The following is a 19,293-nucleotide window of genomic DNA, read 5'->3' as shown; positions in this document are numbered from 1 at the left end:
TGAGACTTGGTATGTGTGGTTAAATTCTGAGGAATGCTCCTAGTGCTATCTGTCTGTAGGCACTGATGTCTTTATGAAGCAGTTGCCAGTTGTACTATTTTTCAGCTCTGTATGCGTAGCATTATGTAGTATATAACTCCCAGTACGTTTGTGAGTCAGGAACACCTCTGAGGTACTCGGGTATAAATGTTTGCAGTTACTAGAGTTAACTGGTGAAAAACAGAGATTGAGAGAGAAATCTCAGGCCCTTGGTCTTTGGAGAAAAATAATATCATTAGTAAGGAAATAAGATTGCAATGTCAATCTCCGTTTCAGTGTTCCCTAACTATATATGGATACTGAGGATAACACAAGTGCTTACAGGGAGGGGATGGGATTCATGAGTTTCAAGGTTATTATGCTGTGTATCTTTGTAGAGCTCTAAACTCTCTCCACAAAAACAAATCCTCTTTGAAGCATATTTGTGTGATTGAGGTCTGCTTATGTGACAAGGGCAACCTGGATACTCTATGTAGTGAGGATTTTGGTGGCCTGCTGGGAAGGTAGCTGCATACTTGCTGTGTGTGTAGATGCGTGTGTGTGAATGTATGTGTGTGTGACTTAATTAAAGCATGGTTTAGTGGTGATCCACAAACAAAATTGAATGTTTAATGACAAAAAGTCATTGGAATAAATTTGTGCTTTTATTGCTTACGGGGGGGGGACGGGACCCCTACATGTCATATAAAAGCTAAATATGCAAACCATAGTCCCTGAACCTCAGCTGCTGGGCCACCTGCAAAGCCACATTTAATGGCCAAGATTACAAAGAAGTGGCCTTAGGCCAACAATGGAGCATTGCTTTTGAACTCTGTCAACAGTCAGTTTATTCACTTTCCTCAAAGCGAAGCCTGTCTCCTGCCTGCTTGCTATTGTTAGCAGCTTTCTGGGTGTCTAGAACAAAGCAAATGACATATTTAAAATACTGTTCAGTTTATGTATATAAATTTGATAGGAGTTAATCTTTGGCTGCCTAATTTGGTGTGGAGAGAATACTTCTATGGCTTTACTAAGGGCAGTCAGTTTAACTCATTGCTGTTCATCAACTTGTATAAATTCCATACAGTGTGGATTTGGGTTTCTTTTACAGGTAGGAGTTCCCAGCTTATGAATGAGTAGACAAAACTGCCAACTTAAAACATTAAAATATTTTCTTGTTGTTTTGTTCCCCTTATTGCTAGAAAACTCACCCTGAAAGAACACAGTCGGAGAAGCTGCTTGCTGTAAAAGAGTTTGAATCACGTAAGTAAAAAAGGCTTGCAGGTAAACAGAGGCAGTTTATCTATATTCATGATTTGCTTTACCCCATGACCCCCTCTATCAAAACCTTTCAGAGCATCCCACTCCTGTTGAAGGAGGGGAGTAAACTAAGAGAATTGTGGTTCCTCATTTTTTTGAAAGTGCAGCGCTCTTTCTCTCTCTCTCTCTCTCTCTCTCTCTCTCTCTCTCTCTCTCTCTCTTTCTCTCTCTTTCTGTCGGTCACTTGTGGGGGCTGTGAAACAAGGGTGAAAACCTAGACAGAATTAATTATGTAGCATACATCCATCTCATAGCTTTTTTGGTACTCTAGTGTCTTTTGAGAATTGTAATGTTGTAAAATTAAAATAGCTGGTATTTGTTACCAGAAGGCATAAAATCAGAGACAGCACAGTTGCTTGATGGTGACAGTGACTAAGGGGCTAATTGCAGAACCCTCTGGACTGTGCTTCAGTATCTGTCACTGCCAGTCAAATCTGACATGTTATGTATGATTGTGTTGAAATTCCATGTCCTAAATGCTCCAAAATAATCCAAGGAAGGAGATGAGGCAATGGCTTGCTTTTAACTGGAAGGCTACTGTTTATGTCCAGTGAGGCAGAGTTAGAAATTGAGCAACTAGGGGACTATTAACCATCCTGGCATCATTTTCACTGGTCTGTCATTTCTTTTTCTTGGTGCTGGGGGTAATATACAAGGAGGCAATAGGTTTGTATATTCACATTCCTCACTGTGATGGTTTCCAAAACTCTTTATAAAATGCTGAATAAATGCAGTCATTGCTAGGACTTGAGGTAGCAGAGTAACCAAGCGTAGCAAGATTACAGTCTAATACGCTTCCCGGACAAAAGCTCCTGTCACAGCTGTTGGGACAACTGGGGCAATAAGGGGGGAAAAAATGCTAACATGTAGCTTTGCCTAAGGGAAGGGTAATTTTTACAGGTAGGTTAGTAGGATTGAGGTTGAGGAGGATGGGTAAGTGCTGAAGTGATTTCTGTATATTCTTCTGCATTGCAGCTTGTCTTCAATAATTTATTAATTTGGGAGCTAAAAGGCTGAAACTATTTTCTGTTGCAATGTCCCGCTTGTCCTCTAGGACTCCTTGTTTCGTTTCTGGTTTTGTTAGTAAGAACCCCTTGCTCCTTCTGCCTTGTTGACTCTCCTCATCTCTTAGCACGCTTTTGCCACGTTCAGCAGTTGCCTTACTCTTTGCAACACCCTACACAGGAGACAAAAAGGCACCTGACTATCAGTTGGAAGCTCAACATTTCTTATTTCTGATTTGTCCTAATTCTCATGAAATTGTCCCATTTTATTTTCCTCAGTATTTTTTTTGGCTCTCCTGTTGTTCACATCCGCTCTTACAAACCATTTACCCCTTCTTCCACTGTTCTGCAGCCTTTTCTCTTCCTGCATGTTTTTCTCTCCACTATTGTTTTGAGTTGGAGAGGGGAAACTGATGACTTGATGGCTCTCTTAGAGCAGGGGTGAGGTGGTGACACTGTCACTGTGAGAGAAAGGATTAGGAAAAAATACTTTCCAACACTCTGCTCCTGAGGAGAGAGGAGGCACCAGGAGTATATGGTTGATCACCTAGCTTGCTCTGCATGGGCTAGGCAGAAAAAGGTTCAGTGGCCACAGCTTTGACTACAGCCTGTTGTGGGCCTGAGGGACCCATAAGGGAATACACTTGGCAGGTGTGCCAGGACATTTCCACTGATGTTCCTGCTGTCTCCTATTATCCTCAGATATCTGCAGCTTAAATGCACCTCTCTTGATGGTCACCTTCCAGCCCATGGAGGCATGGGCATTCTCAGGTAGCTCATAAGGTCATGTTAGACAGCTGAGGATAGCTACCCACAGTTGATAGGCTTCAAGAGGGCGAGGGCTGGCTGGTCTGTTTGCTGGGGTTAACACATGCATTTTAAACACTGTAACCCTTCTCCAAAGAAAGTGATATTTGTGTCCGATTACCTGCTAATGTAAAGATGTTAGAAAATGCTTTTTAATCCTGCATGTTCTTGTAGTGCACGTGTGGATTTGGCAGAAGCAGCGTCACGTTTATGGAAGAACAGACTTCTTGCAGTACTTCCAAGTAGCTGTTCCTTGAGGGGTTTCTGTTTAAGTCTGGGCCTGTTCTAACTTAAGTCTAGCTGCAGTTCACAGTGGAGTGTTCCTGTTACTGAAATGGAATGTATTCTTTGTCCACAGACTTTGACAAACTAGACAATGAAAAGAGAGAGCTGATTCAGAACGACATTGCTGCTCTTCATCACTTTTACTCAAAGCACTTGGAGTACCCTGACAATGCTGCTCTTGTAGTTCTCTTTGCACAAGTAAGTTGGCTAGAACACAGCCTGCTTAGGTGGATAGTGCTGTAGGATTTTAGCCTTTGTGAAAGGGGAAAAATGTTAATGGCAATGGAAATGGTAGCCCTTTGCTTATCTTAGGGAGAGCTGAGTGTGCTTGGTGGAGAGGATCCACTTCCTTGACCAGAAGTGGCTGGACATGCCCCATTTCAGTAGTGAGGGGAGAGACTCTTGTCTGCAGACTTTCTATGAGGTGCATCTCAAACACTGCAGAAAAGGGGAAACAGTCTCTTAGACCCTGTCAAAGTTAGGCTTCTTGGGGGCCAAGCATAGTGCAGCTGTTGGACTTATGTGGAAGGCTGCTGGTTTGAGACCCTGCAGAGGCAAAACCTTCGTTCAGGCTTCAAACTTGTAGAAATCCTTGCTGGTCAGGTCATCATTGTGTTTGACCTTCACAGGGTGTAAACTTCAGAAAAGTAGAAAGAGCAGTCTGAAACTTTTATCTGGTGTGTGGCTTTTAAATGCAGTCAGGTAGTTTGGTCATCTGGAGAGATGAAGGAAAGGCAGGAGGTCTTGTTAGATAACTTCTGAAATGTGTCACCTCTTTTTTTTCTCACTTGCTTTTCATACGCATCTAAATTGAATGTATTGTAGTGGATGGAATAACACGCCAGTGGAATACTGAAAGATCCATTTTCTTCTTTTTCCTCCTGTAGTTCAAAATAAGCTAGTTTTAAACTTAAATGTCTGAGTAAAAAGTTTAATTTTTTTGAGATGGGGGCAATTGTTGACTGCTGTGGTGAAAGCTGAGATGGCAATACCCTGGTTGGTAGAGCTGGGCATCTACAAACAAGGCGGCATGGTCACTATTACCTTAATACAGAGGTACTGTTATTCTGCAGGGGAATGATTCTTTAGCATGTTTAGCATCTGCTCATCATCCATTGTTTTGTTTCTAATTATATTTCCCTTCAACGAAAAGGATTTTTTTCTGTTTTGAAGACTTTACATTTTATATTTGTTAGAGGGATACTTCGAAGACGTCAGTACATCCAGTTTCTTGTGGTGTTTCTGAATATTTTTGTTAGAATGTAGCCAGAATCCCCAAAGATCACATTATTTTGGCTACAATGACTTTCGCTTCATATCCTGTCCTGGACCAGCTCCACCAGATCATGGTACTTTAACTGACTTCTGTGAACTGCTGACTGCCAGATCTGATATTCCATCCCGTATTCTCTGTAGATGTCTAATGTCACTCTTGGGCGTCATGTTAAGCTCATCCTGATCATCAAGCAGCTATCTGCCACTGTGGACATTGCCATTTTTTGAACTAAAATCTCTAAAGGTCATCTGGATTCTCCTCAGAAACATTTTACAGGATACAACCTTTTGAGGTTTTAGTTCCAGCATAAATCTTTCTAGAAAAAGGGGAGGCATGTCTGTACTTGATATGTACAAACATGTTTCCTAATAGTTAGTTAACTTGACCTAAAACCAGTAGTATGGATATGCTGCTGCTCCTTCGTTTTGCTTCAACGCTTTCTCTGGCCTCATGTTGTTTACCTTGCTTCTCCATTCGACATTCTTTCTGCTGTGGCTCAGGGCAGTCATTTGGGACTTGGATACCTCTGACTCCTTGCTCACAGCTTTTTGTGGGCTTTGTCTGATGTTGTTTCTTACTCAACACAGCTAAGATGTAATTGGTCCTTTTCAGTGGAGCAAAGATTTTTGTCCAAACCATCCTTGCCTTTCATTGCTGTCTTCCCCAGCTGTTGGTATCATTCTACTCTCTTTTGTCCCTATGGAACACAGCTCTTGAGACTGGTGCTCTTCCTTCTCAGTCTCACCTTGTCATACTCTTCAAACAGTTTCTCTCTTGTCTTACGTGCCAGCGTCTCATCCTTTCCTTGAAGACCTTGCATAATTTTGTGCCTTCCTTTGCACGTTCTCTTTTCCACCATTGGGAACAACCCTGAGCTCTAGTTTTCTTGCTGTTGTCTCGTTACTCCCTCCACAATGCCTTTTTTAGTCATGCATTCATCTGGTGAAACCAGTGGTATCTCATCCCTTCTAATTCTTCCTCTTGTGTCATTTCTGGTATGATGCATTCAAGAAGTGGGTTGTCTCTGGCTTAGTGGAGGATTTTTGATGATAACTCACTACGTATTTTTAAACATTTCCCTGTGATTCAGAACCATCAAGCTGTTCTGCATGTCAGCCTTTGTAGCCTTATGTTCTTACTTGCTGTTGATACAATCTTTCCCTTCTATTGTTTTTGTATTCAGCAATTACATTTTGGTTTTCGTTCAGGTATGCTCATACATTGGCTAGTGCTCATCTTGAGAGACAGGGAGCCTTTGGATGCTACCTTGCTAAAAATAGATAAAGATCAAGCAAAGATAGCAAAGATACTGGTGGGTGAATCAGAGAAACAGGACACTTCTTCCTCAATTGTGAACTCATCCTGAATAGTTCGTATTTGAGGAGTGGCTTTGGGAAGTATTTTTATATTTCTAAAATCCAATCTGAGCTGCATTCCAGCTTGTGGGGCATATCATTGTTGGTAGTGTTTGTTGTCAACTCTTGCCCTTCCAGAACAAATACTTACACTGTACTTGATTGACTGTTCCTGTGCCCATTGTAGCTTCAGCTGGATTTGGCCACGTGACAGTAGTTGTTTTAGTGCTTTTCTGGAGCTTCTGTGAACATGTTGATGATTGTAGGGAGATGTTGGTGAATGTGGAGAGGGTTCTTTTTATTTTGGCATGCGTGTGACTCGCAGTGAAAGTGGAATAAAGTACTTGATTGAGGTGCGTTTTGGTCACTTAGTCACACAAACCACATGCAACAAAGCTGAAACTCCTGTAAGATTCCCTTGTTTAGTGAGAATAGAAGAGGGAGAAGGTTTTAAAACCTGCTTGAATCTATTCTGTAAGAAAGATATGTGAACAAGCTCTTTTGATCCTGTGTCTGTTTGAATTAGGAATACACTTCCTCTCATACTCCATCCTTTTTCTGTCCCCTCCTATTCTATGTCTTTATTAGATTCAAGTCTTTCTCACTGCTGTTGTTTTTTATATGTGCTTTAGCTGTGGCTGGTATGTGCAGCCCTTGATGACAGATGTAATTGTGGCAAGTCTCTGTAACGCATGCTTCATTAAAGCTCTGTACTGCCCCAACCTGGCTGAGTTTGCTGCTGTTCATCCCTACATTGCTCCTTGCCTGTGTAGTTCTGCTTCAGCCCTTTACTTGTTATGGCCAAATGAAGTCTCTGTGACCTGTCAGTGTCAGGCTTTGTTTCGTGTTTGCAATGGTCTTGCTTTGTCTGACGCTTTCTAGCACTCTTTGCAAGCCCATTTCTCTTGGTTGGCATTCCAAAGAGCAATCCCCTAGGTGTTCTGTCCTGAGCAGGTGCAAGTAATGGACTGTCAGTTCTTTAGTGTCCTGCACATTCCTTTGGATAGGGACTTTGTCCTCACTTCACTTTTTGAGATGTCATGTAGCTCCCTGTGAGTACTGGTGAGGTGGAAAGAAAATTGTAAGCAAATTGCTGCAATTGACTTTGAAGTATGAGAATGTGACATGTGAGTGTGGAGTACTTAGCTAACCAGAAGCTGAGCTAGCCTCTTTCTCTTTTTCCTTAGGTTAATTGTAATGGCTTCACAATTGAAGATGAAGAACTCTCTCATTTGGGATCAGCCATATTTCCTGAGTAGGTTGATTTTAATTTTTTTTTTTAAATAAATTGTGTAGAAACAAACAAAGGTTCTTACACATCTATGGAAGTTGATCTATAGTGAAATAAATTTAATGAAACATTTAATATTAATTTGTCTTGTTTTAAATATCTTTAATTAGCTAATAAAATGTGGCCAATGATTTGCAGCAGCTTTTCTTAAAAATCTGGTCATTTTGGTAAAAATGAACATCTAATTTTTTTTAACCTTAGATTGTGAACTATATGCAGGTTTGGTAGGAAACAATTACTTACTTGGCTAGCAGGTTCTGGACAGGGACATGATGTAATGATCAAAGTGAAGTGAAAAGGATTGCAGGTGACTTGCTCCATTCACCACTTTCTGTTTTGGATGGGTATAATTCTTCACCTGGTGTCCTCTGAACACCATCCTTTCTACCTTTGTTCCTTTGCAAACAGTAAATCCCTTTCATAACTTCTTTCAGCCTCCTCTGACGTTTTAAAAACTGCGATGCTTTATGTTGCTATGACAGTGGAAAAAAATATGTACAAGCTCCTCAGCTTTACAAATAAACTGCAGATGTTAAGTGTTAACTGCATTTTATGGGCAGGGGTGCACAGCTGTCTTTAAGGCTGAGGAACACTTCTTCCATTCAAGTCTGTCATTCCCACTTAATGTTGTAGCAAAGGAGGATATTTTCTGCCTCTGTTCTTTGCAAACCCCGTACTGAAAGTATTATCACTGTCTGCTTAGGTTGACTTACTTGTGAGGCATAGATTACTAGTAGCCTATCTATGTCAAAGCAATCTGAAACTTACAGATGTCCAACTGAAGCAGGACCTGATTTTGCTAAGTGCTGCATGCAGACAGTAGTAGATAGTCACAGAATCACAGATTCTTCTTCTTCAGGCAGGTCTGTCTGAAGTCCATATCCCTGATCTACAGATGGGAAATCAAGGCCTTGAAATGCCCAGGGTCAGAGTCATGGTGGGGAGAGCATGTTCTGGAAACATGTCCAACACTGTCCTTTGTTTATAAGTGCTCAGCATGCAAGAGCCAGGTCTTTCCTACTTAACATTTATGCCGGTGAGCTAAAAAGACTGAAGAGGCAATTATTATTTTAGTAGATTGGAAGAGAAAGAATTAAAATTATACGTTTTATCTCAAATAAGCAGCAAATTGCACTTTCTCCAAGCTTGGTAGTAAGGGGGAGTACTTTTCTTTAGCAGTCCAAGTTTTTGTGTAAGTCGTGTGCTTGTGTAACAGACAGAGATTTCTTCCCTCGCACTTCAAACATGGAGGCTGTTTAAGTTTGCACCGAAGCCAGCTAAAATTTTAATGCCCTTCTTAAGTTGCGGTGCAGCAAATGACTTCTGCTTTCCTGTATTTGCTTGTTTCTTTTAGATTGAATGGGTTTCTTCTTTCTCCTCTGAGGACAATAGTCTGTCTATCATAGGTACCTAAATAGGATGTTGACAGTTAAGCTATGTGAACACCCCTGTCAGTTGTCCCGTAGCACTATATAAGAATGGGAAAATAATAACTTGCATAGTCCTGCAATAATAGGATTTAAAAATTGTAATGATTCATTAGCACAGCCATTCTCCATATCATTAGAATAAATAACAGTAAAACAGATTTTCCCAAGGTTACCTTCATGTTAAGTCTCAGAATAAAAGCAACTTGCAGAGAGAGACTGACTCAATCTTTCAGACTTACTCGTTTTGTGAAGTGGTGCTTAACTTTTTGCCTGTTGCTTTTGGTGGGGGAGGGAAAAAGGTTTACTTTTCTACTTTCACAGTGTTGCATTGATGAACCATAGCTGTTGCCCGAATGTGATTGTAACTTACAAGGGGACCTTGGCTGAAGTCAGAGCTGTTAAAGAGATTGAGCCTGGACAAGAGGTAAATGCACTGTGTTTGAATGTACTCTGTAGGCATGCATCCTAAAAGTAGGATCCGTCCTGCTTTTCAGGCTTCGTTCCAATTAAATGACAATTTAATAGTAGGGGGGAAAGATCTCTTGTTTCTCAGAGGAGTGTAAGATGTTGCTTTGGAAAAGTTGGGCTGGCTCTGGAGGACTGGAGGGATTCTTGGAGGCAGTATCCTATTTTGTGCTGAAACAAGGGAAGGACACCTGCAGCAGTCACTGCATATCTGCCAGCCTCTGTCTCAGTTTGCCCATCTGTAAAATGAGGCTGAGTTTACTGATGTTTGGCTGGTGCTTTGAAATTCCAAGATCAAAGCAAATTATTACTGCTATAATAGTTCCCAGTATAATAGTAATGTATTGAAACTGAAGCCAGCATAAACAAGGTAAACGGGTACAGATAAGTCCTCTAACTTCTGTGTGGACAGAGCATCCACTCAACAGGGGACTCGGTTGTATCACCTCAGCAGCCTTTGGCTGGGAAGTCACAGAAGAACAAGCGTGTGTTTTTAGGCAGAGCAAAGCTGAACAGTGATGGATAAAATTCTGCGAAATTGAATAAGGCTCTGGGTTTACCTTGAAACTTTCTCAATCAAATAATGAACTTGTCAGGGAGTCTTCAGTAGCAGAGCTGCTTTTTGCTTCAAAAAAAAAAGGAAGATGTTAAACAGAGTTGAGGAGGGTGTTCAAATATCTGCAGGGGTTGAAGATACGAAACATTCTCTGGGGATGGAGCTTGCACAGAGTTTCAGTGGCTTGTTTGTTAACGTCAATTTAGCGGGAAAGGTTAATGCTGATCAAAGTAAGTTTGGATTTGATTTGGTAACTCCTACCACTTTCTCAAGTATGTGATACCAGTTTTGAAGAAGGGGAGGCAGGTTATATTTGTGGATTATAGCTGTTCACCACTGTAAACAAAGTGAGTTCAGTGGCTGGAGCCAAGGGTGAAGGACTCAGGTGGACAACTTCTTTTTATGCCATTTAGTAACGATGATTTGTCTGTGATGTTGGCAGTCACTGCAAATGCATTGTGGTAATGGACAAGGACTGATCTTGGTTTTGGAATTTTACTGTGGAATCCCAGACATTTTCAGCATTTTTGGGGAGGGCTTATGGTGAGAGGTGGAGACGTGGAGTATTTACCTTGCTTGGCATCTTCTTTTGATTGAGTTGTGTCTTAGAAGCTGCATCAGTTCTCCAGCACCTCATGGCTTTTGTGCATTTGCTTTTCTGACACAAGAATTTTAGAAATGTGAGCTTGTGGTTTTGCTTGGGCTCTGTGCGGTCCTACGGCCTGTGTCTCCATCTTCAGGTTCAACGTAGCCATTGCATTGCAACACTTTACAAGTTTTTGCTGTAAATGCAGTTCCTGAATTTTGCATGCTTTGAAACTAGGGAAGGGAGGAGAGGGGTGTGAGGGAAAGTGTGAGATCACACAGAGTAAGAAGCGCAACATGTACTGTATGAAATTACACGTACATTTTACTTTATAGAGGAAAGGAACCTTAAGCCTAAAGACTGAGCAAAACATTTCAAATAACTATAAATGAGGAAATGGAACTAAAGCTGTTCCTTGGTCTGAAAAATTATCAGCTGTGCTGTGCATATGACATTTCTTGGGGGAGATCTCATTTTAAAACAGAGCATTAAAGCTAGTTGCAGGGGTTCTTTTCTGAAGACCATTGAAGTAGAGGAAAACGTAAGAATAGTGTATGCGAAGGGCCTTCAAAATGTTCAAAAGCAGGTTTTCTTTGCTTTAGAATATTGCTGCTGAAGTAAATCTGATATTCATTCTCCTAGAGTTCTGGAGCTCTCTCTTCTTTTCAGAGATCTAAAGGTCTTGTCCTAAGTTTCTGAAGCTACTAGTGACTGCTCTTGCCCCAATTCTTGTAGGTTTTCAGAAAGAAAAATTTGAGATTCCAGCCTCCAAAAAACCAGGCCGCTGTAATTCATCCGAGGCTGGATACCTGAAATCATTATTTTATTTCTGAAAAGCAGGCATCTCTTTGTAGTCTGACAGGAGCCTGAGATTTACGCTGTGATAGTTTCCTTATCCACACCTGAATCTTGCTGTCCTGGGTTTAAGCCAGGGTAATATTTGAGGGAAATTCCGTAATGAATAGGAAAGGAAACACTTCTCTGTCAGATTGCATTCACAAATAGCAACTCCTGATGCTGCTGAGAGGCTTGGAATGTGAGGGAACAGGCAGATGATGTGGCTGCAGGGATCCACAAGTTGCATGAATATGTAGTTGTCGTACTACATATATTTATCACTACTAGTTCTGGTATGTATAGTTACACTGCTTTTCACTGACTGCTATGTTTTTACCATATAGGTTTTTACCAGCTATATTGATCTGTTGTATCCCACAGAAGACAGAAATGACCGGTTAAGAGACTCGTATTTCTTTAATTGTGATTGCAGGGAGTGCATTATGAAAGAAAAGGTAATAAAATTGGTGTGAAATATGCTTCTGACTGTCAAGGCACTTACTCAGGTCCTTAGATGTAATATTCTATCTGGTTTCATTAAATTTTGGAAGTAGGATAATAGAGAGGGGGGGTGGTTTTGATTTTCTGTCTAGAAGACTTTCTGATACTCCTTTCCACTGTAATCATGACACATCAGGAAATTTCCTGGTAGAGGCCTATTTAAAGTTGAGCTACAAAGCAAAGATGGAAACTTTGTTAAAAGTAGATAATTACACTGTGCCTATGCTACCTGGCCAAAAGAATTTAGCTCAGAACTCATTTTTTTGTAACTGCATGTTTTCTACCAACTCCTAGCGAGTGAGTCTTGTTTGGGGCATTTCTGGGGTCCTGTTCTGGCATAGAGTCCTGCTGCAGTTCCTGGTTGGGACATCTCAGTTGATTCTAGGTGATTTTTTATGACATTGCTGGATGGTTTGGAGACCCAGCAGAATCTGCGAAATGGGCTTTCCAGCAATGGTGTCATATTGGTCTTTACGCAGACAGGGCGCTCCTTGTGATGTGCAGGCCAGGTTTATGTTCATTAGACATTACCTGGTGCCCTTGAAAGGACAAAGGCAGACATCCAGACAGTGTTCCTTAAAACAAGGTTTTAATTATTTTGAAGAAAAGCATGTATGGGAGGGAGAAAAGGTACCCAAACCCAACAGATACTGAAACATCTGTGCCTGTGAGACCATTTGGACCTCCTTCACTGGAGGTCCTAGGAGAATTGAGCTTTGTGTGGCTCATCTGTCATTCCAGCCAAGATCAGTCTGGCTGGCATAATCTGATCTTTAAGTTCCAGATCATTTTTCCCCCTGTTTTTACAAAGGTGTCCTTTTTAAGAGCTGCTTCCCAAACTGACCAGACAACCATCTTCTTCCTCTAAATGGTGTCATCTTTTGTAACTTTTTTCCAAATAGTACCCAATATTCTTGTTTGAGGCCATTCTGTTGACACCATAGTTGTGTTTTCCCGCACAGTTACCTTGATAATTTTGCCGAGTTTAACAAAGCCAGGATTTCATCTGTGATTTCCAACAATGTGCTACTCTTGGAATCACCTGTAACTCAGTCCCTTTCAGCTCTGGAAAGAGGCCCCTGTAGCCCTCTCAGCTGACATATGGAATAATAAAGGAAAAAGAAATCTAGCAAGAATGTGAGATTTAAACAGCAAAAGATTGTCTCCAGGTTGCAGCTGACTCTTCATGAAGTAGTAAGTTAGACAGAAAGATGAAAGTAAATGGAGCTGTCCAGCAGAAATAACAAAATATGTGGAAATGTGGTTTTGTCTGTAGATATGAAGGATCCTTTTCTGTATTTAATATCACCTTGTTTTCCACTGAGCTATCACTTGGTGGTAGGCCTAAAGTATTTGGGCTTTTCTAGCCTTAAAACTAAATTTGTTTTAATCCCTAATCTCTCAGAAGCAGTGAAATTTCCTATGTAAAACTGCTTTCATCACAAAATCGAAAAGCTCTTGGATCTTTCGAAAGAAAGGAACTTCTTGGAAGTAGAGAATGGCAGATGAAGTGGAAGGCACAGAGGATTCTAGGATTCCCAGCCAAGGCTTTAGAGAAAAAATTGCACGTGCATGTTCTACCTTTTGTTTTTACATTCATTGAAGAGCTTAAGTTCCCATCTGTGTCTTTTTATTAGAGTAATTTTGTGTAGCAGGTGCACCTTTATTCGTAGGGCTTGGAACCTGCATTTATAATGTCCATTGTGTTTCCTTCAGGATAAGGAGAAACTGGAAATCCGCAAGCTGAATGATCCTCCATCAGCAGAGGCTGTACGGGACATGATCAAATATGCCAGGAACGTGATTGAGGAATTCAGGCGAGCCAAACACTACAAATATATCCTTTGTCTCACCCTGACTCTGCTGGCTTGGTGTGTGACCTAAAAACCTTACCTGCTGGATTGCTTCAGAAGTACCTGGAGGAGAAATAATATGACCATTAGAAGTTAAACTTATCTCTGTCCTCTCTGTGTCTGAAGAGTTGTCCTGGGAGACAAGGGGCAGTTTAACATTGCAGGTGGTGTGGGATTGTGAGACCCTGTGTTTCTAATAGTGCAGCATATGGCTGTCTCCACAGAACGACCCAGAGACAAGATTGAGCCTAGGTGTGCGGTTGTGTTAGTGTACTGTAATATTGCCCTGTTTTGAGAGACTACATGTGAGGCTGCAGCAACTGCTGATGGTCACAAGCCTACCTGTTGTAACAGTGGTGCGATGCATACAAAAATGCAGTATTCATTGGGCCAGAAGCAGACCGAGCTATCTCATGCTTGATTCAGTACCCACGGCATGGGGAATTTCACTCTCCCTTCTTCTGACACATTGCTAGTGCGGTGGTGATTCAGGAAAGCTGCTTTTTTTTTGTTGCTTTTTAAATCTGAAAGCTAGTTTAGTAGAATATCGGAGCAGGAGGGGGAATAATCTCATGAGCAGAATACCTCTCAAAGTAGCTCTGGGGTTGTAGCGTAGGTGCTTTGATATCATTTGAGAGAAAAGAAGACTTCTGAGAACCATTCTGAACAAGCTTAAGTCAGTTCTTCTTTGGCATCACCAGGTAGTTGTTTAATCACAGCCATTTATTTACTGGGTTCCTTGACTTCTTCATACCTCCTAGTGAATTACTGGAGATCTGTGAACTTAGCCTGGACAAGATGGGTGCAGTGTTTGAAGACAGTAATGTTTATATGTTACATATGATGTACCAGGCCATGGGTGTCTGTCTCTACATGCAGGACTGGGAAGGTGCACTGCGTTACGGGCAAAAAATTATCAGACCATACAGGTAAATATGAGACTCTTTATTTTTTTATTTTTTTTTTAGTCCTCTAATTCAGTGATCTGAATAATTACGACAAGTTTGGGCAGAGATCACTTCTCTCAGTATGTATTGTATAAACATGCTACCCATGACATCACTACTTGAAAAGGAATGTTTAAATGCTGGGATAGATTTTGTTACTGTCAAAATGTGGCCTGCGATATAGCAGAAGGTGACTCTGAAATCCTTGCTTTGAGTTCTCAAAATAAGTTTGTACCAGCATGGGTAGGTACTGTGCTAGTTCTGTTTAGCTAGATGAATAATGGTTTTTTTTAAATATCCTAATACTTTACTAAAGCAGAGCTTTGAAGTGCATCTGCAGTCAGTATTTTGTATAAAGGAGGCAAAGCCCCGTGTTGCTGTCAGCCTCCTGCCCTCTCCCAATCCTTTCTCTCTGCAGTAGCGCAGCGGTCACGGTTGCAGGAGAGCAGGGCCCTGTCCCAGGGCTGGGGCTGCGCAGCAGAGGGAGCTGGAGCCGAGCTCAGCTCCTGTGCTCGGAGGCTGTGGGTGCCCTGATGTCCCTGGTCTCCACTGCCCTAGAGCTGGAGGCATGGGGGAATGTGCAGGCTGAAGCCCCGTGTGGGGTAAGGCAGCACGCAGCCTCTGCAGGAAAAAATTAATACTCTCTCCGATAAATTTTTCTGTGTTTTTACAGTAGTGATCTCGTTCATTAGAGCCAGCCAGTTACGCACTGTATCTGATCCTGCCATGAATCTCCCAAGCAGATTCTCATCTTGAGACGTGACTTTCTTGCCAGCTGGGGGGAGCGCAAGTAAAGCTCTCCCTTTGGAGCAGATGCCAGTGTAAAGTCACAGATCACTTGGCAGACAGCAGCCATACAGAGAAGGAGCCAACATTCCCCCCCTGGGGGCTCAGTACTATTTATCTTCCCTGGGACTTGCCCAGCTCCTCTGGCTCCGAGCCTGGCATTCCAGGTCAGCTCTGCTGAACCGGACTCTGCTAGCTCAGTGTGTGCGAGTACAGAATGGTGTGTGCACTGTACGCGCTGCTGAGGGGCCCTCGCTTTCCATTAAAGACCAACTATTGTGGAATAGGCAGTCACTTCTGGGGGTGTAGGGTGGCTCCAAAAACTCGTAACAATGCAGTCTCTTTCTGGAGCTGGCTAGATTAAAACTAGTGGCAGAAAGTCACTGCCATCTGACAGCTGTTCACAGGCATATGGTAGTTTCAGTTCAATTCCCAATTGTCAGGCGTCCCCATCCCAGACACAATTGGCACTGACTCTTGGCAGTCATGGCAGAGGGGATGAGTGGTGAATGGGCAGGGGCAATGAGAGGCAGCTTCTTGCCCCCTGAGAGGGGGACGGGAGCTGGGAAAATGCTATGAAACTGCCAGGTTTGATAAAGCTGAATTTCTTTCTCTCTTGCAGTAAACATTATCCCTCCTACTCGCTGAACGTTGCCTCCATGTGGCTGAAACTGGGGAGACTGTATATGGCGCTGGAGAACAGAACGGCTGGAGTTAAAGCCCTGAAGAGGGTATTTATTTCCTGGTTTCTTCATTAATAATACCAGTTCAGGCATGGGATCATTGAAACACTACATGCTTCTCTGCCAGCAAGACTGGCTTGGTAGGAAATGCACCATGTGTTAATATATTTGGTTACTGGATTTTTGGCTCAGCTTTGATTTTTTTTCCAAAGATGTTCTCACATACAAGGGGTCTTACCTTTTCATGGTGGACTTCTACTGCAGCAGCTGGAGTGAGCATTATGCTTAAACATTTGCTATACATTCTTCACTGAGCTAGAGCTGTACTAGTAGAAATGAAGCAGAACTCTAGCTTCTCACTTGCTAGGTAAGGACAGAAAAAAATGCTTGGCTCTTATAAAAGGCACATGGTGTTTCATTGAAGTCTGTGATTTCTATATCCAAGTTAAACTAGGCATGCTTTTGGTCATTATTTGTTCTGGAACCAATTGATTTTTAAATAGCTGAAGGGAATTCAATGCATATGGTAATGCTGAAATTGGCAAATACATCATTTGGTTTTACTTTTTTCTTCACCCCTGTTTATTAGTCTGTTCCTTATTCTTTAGTTTTTTATTCTTCTTTTATTAGTCTGAACCATGTTTCTGGACTTTCTTCCCCTATTGTTGTTGGACAGAAGTTTATTTTCATTTCTTAAGCATCAGTGACTACTGTAGCATATAATGGCTTGATGTGGAATGTCACGATTTTTTTCTTCCTTTTTAGATGTTGGCAAGTTTTTAGCCAGTAATAACAGAGCCATCCAGCCGTGGTGAAAGATAGATACTACAAGAATATATGCTCTAAAATTTAACTGTTACCTAGTTTAAAATTAGCATAGATTTTCCTTTGCTGTGGTGTGAAAGCTTTGACTAAAACTGGGATTTGTGCCAGTAGGAACATGGAATGGGGGGTTGGGAACTGTAGGTGGATTTGTTGGCATAGTTAGCTTCCTAACACAAACATTTTCTAATGACTCACTTCCAAAAGCTGCCTACAGGAACTGCCCAAAGTTATCCCAGCCCCTAATGTTTGGGATTTAGTGGAAAAACAAAGCCATTGTTCTCTGTCAGTTTGCAAGCAGCTAGTCCAGAAGGCCCTCCTTTCTTCTTTTGGGCAGGAGAGGGAATGGAGTCATTTCTCACTGCTGCTGAGGTGGAACCAAAGGCTCTTGTTGTACTACTTAACAAATACAAGAGCATAATTCCATAAAAGTTTCCTGAGGAGAAAATGACTGAATGCTCTGATGGCTAGGATGCTGCAATTCCTTGCTTTGTCTTAGCACTGTGGTCTTTAAATATTCTCAGACTTACTTACTCCGAACTTCCTTCTTTCAGTCCTATATACTGCTGCCTTTTATTGCGTCCATTTGGGGCCACTGCGATCCTTTTCTAAAGTGGAAATCTTGCCTCTACGTCCACTCTCTAACGCAGTGTGGGTGGTGGCAGGAAAGCGCAAGTCAGGGGGTTTGGCTGCCTGAAAGGTTCACTCTTGGGACCAGAGCAGGCTGTAGGTGAAACGGCAGGGAGTCGGGCACAGCAGCGTCTGTCTGAATCTAACAAGATCTCGCTTTTGCCTCAGTTGTTACCTAAGCAATTGCTTCCTTCGTAAAGCATTGGTAGCCCCTGGAACTGGTGGAGGGTTTACAGAATCAAGTCTGAAATGCCTTAACGTAACTTCTGCAAATAGGCCTGCTTGTCAGTCTGACAGCTGAAGGATAAAGTGGTAGGAACAGAGCTCCGTCTGATACTGGTTAAATCCTCTGCCAGAATATTACCCACCCCACGTGCAGTTTTCTGTCCTGGAGCTGGTTGCATTCAAAGTAGTTTTGTCAGGAATACCATTTTGAAAGGTGCTTTGGGATCCTTTAAGATGAAAGATGTATTCTCTGAATGTAAAACCTTTATTACTTAGTTTTGAATTTCATTTTATTTCCTACTGGGTTTATGACTACAAGGGGACAAAAAGTAGCTAGAGGTGTCAGACTGTTTCAAACCTCTAAAGAGAGTATTTATAGCCTGGTGTTATATATGAATCATTTGTGTGAATATTTTTTTTCTTTTCATAGGCAATTGCTATCATGGAAGTAGCACACGGGAAAGATCATCCATACATTTCAGAGATCAAAAAGGAATTAGAGGACCACTGAGCCTTTGAATCTATGCAATCCTTCAAACCTTTATTTAAAAAGCCTTGTTATGGAAACCTTCAGGAGTGCTTTGAAAAGCGGTAGAGTATGAACACAGTTCTGTCCTATAATTGGAATGACAAACACACTTAGGCCTTGCAAAATGTTCTTAGCTTCCACACATTGCCTTTTTTTTTTTAAGGAAGCATCTATGGTTTCTTAAAGGTTATGTCTTTTCACAGCTCATGTACAAAAATGGCCATTTTTTTCTTTATGGATTTTAATGTGTATATCTTATTTGTCTAAAGTAAATAAAGTGGTCTTGACCCACCCCTCTTGATTCCACTTGTACACTTACATAGGTGCAGTAGTTTTGTGACATCTACTTTTGCCTAAGTAGTTTCATGCAATCTGACAAATTAATTAGAAAAAGCTGTACTTCTTTTATTGTGGTTTAGTATCCAATTCCTCTTCCCACAAATCATTTTTGTTTGCAGTGGCTTAGCTGAGAGAAAGGGGAAATGGGGGTGATAAATTCCGTGCGTTGTGCAGGAAAGCCGCCACTGTTCCCTCAGCCAGGTGATCTGCAGGCCCATTGCTGCTCCTGGCAGGTGGGATTCATCGCTGTAAGGACCTAGAGCTCAGCATGCCTCATACAGATCTTGGAGCTCGAAGGCTTGCACAAGCCATGAACTGTGCCACTTTTGACTTGTTAATCCCCTTTACAAGTTAAAGTGAATTCATTGCAAAGGAGAGCTCATATTTCCTTTTATAGCCATACCTTTGCCTCCAGTGGAGTAAAGCTATTCTATTAATATGTTAGCAATTACTTTTAATAGAGGAACAAGAACATTTTCTGAGGAAAAAATCCAGGATTTCACTTTCTCTGCCCATATAAGACTGGAGAGCTGGGGGGTTTTCTCTATTTAGATCAATGGCAGGAGATTGCTTTTAAGGATGGGGAAGGAAGAGGAGGGAGAGCGTGGCTGTGTACTTCCAGCACCAAAGTTGCAATATATTGCGCAGTAAAATTACGTGACCATTCCTTACTGCTTTCACAGCTTATAAAGTATGATGAGAGAGAGAACACATCACCATTAAGAACTTCATCATATTTTCTTTCTTG

The 19,293-nt window shown here is 41.7% G+C and overlaps 1 protein-coding gene across 3 annotated transcripts in view; it reads left to right on the top strand.

Annotated features, from left to right (window-relative positions):
• SMYD2 (SET and MYND domain containing 2) overlaps nucleotides 1–18,498 on the top strand; it is a 29,914-nt gene extending 11,416 nt beyond the window's left edge. For all 3 annotated transcript variants that reach the window (XM_059835410.1, XM_059835409.1, XM_059835411.1), the window contains 9 exons: nucleotides 1,221–1,281; nucleotides 3,508–3,632; nucleotides 7,253–7,320; nucleotides 9,108–9,210; nucleotides 11,575–11,685; nucleotides 13,448–13,568; nucleotides 14,339–14,513; nucleotides 15,940–16,048; nucleotides 18,108–18,498. In XM_059835410.1, coding sequence (XP_059691393.1) covers nucleotides 1,221–1,281; nucleotides 3,508–3,632; nucleotides 7,253–7,320; nucleotides 9,108–9,210; nucleotides 11,575–11,685; nucleotides 13,448–13,568; nucleotides 14,339–14,513; nucleotides 15,940–16,048; nucleotides 18,108–18,188 — 954 coding nt within the window. In that variant the 3' untranslated portion in view covers nucleotides 18,189–18,498. The remainder of the gene's footprint in view (nucleotides 1–1,220; nucleotides 1,282–3,507; nucleotides 3,633–7,252; nucleotides 7,321–9,107; nucleotides 9,211–11,574; nucleotides 11,686–13,447; nucleotides 13,569–14,338; nucleotides 14,514–15,939; nucleotides 16,049–18,107) is intronic.
• Nucleotides 18,499–19,293: the final 795 nt, after the last annotated feature.

Source organism: Gavia stellata, chromosome 2, assembly GCF_030936135.1.
Source record: "Gavia stellata isolate bGavSte3 chromosome 2, bGavSte3.hap2, whole genome shotgun sequence".
Lineage (NCBI taxonomy): Eukaryota > Metazoa > Chordata > Aves > Gaviiformes > Gaviidae > Gavia > Gavia stellata.
Note: the sequence above shows the minus strand (reverse complement) of the source record. Positions and strands in the feature narration are given on the sequence as shown.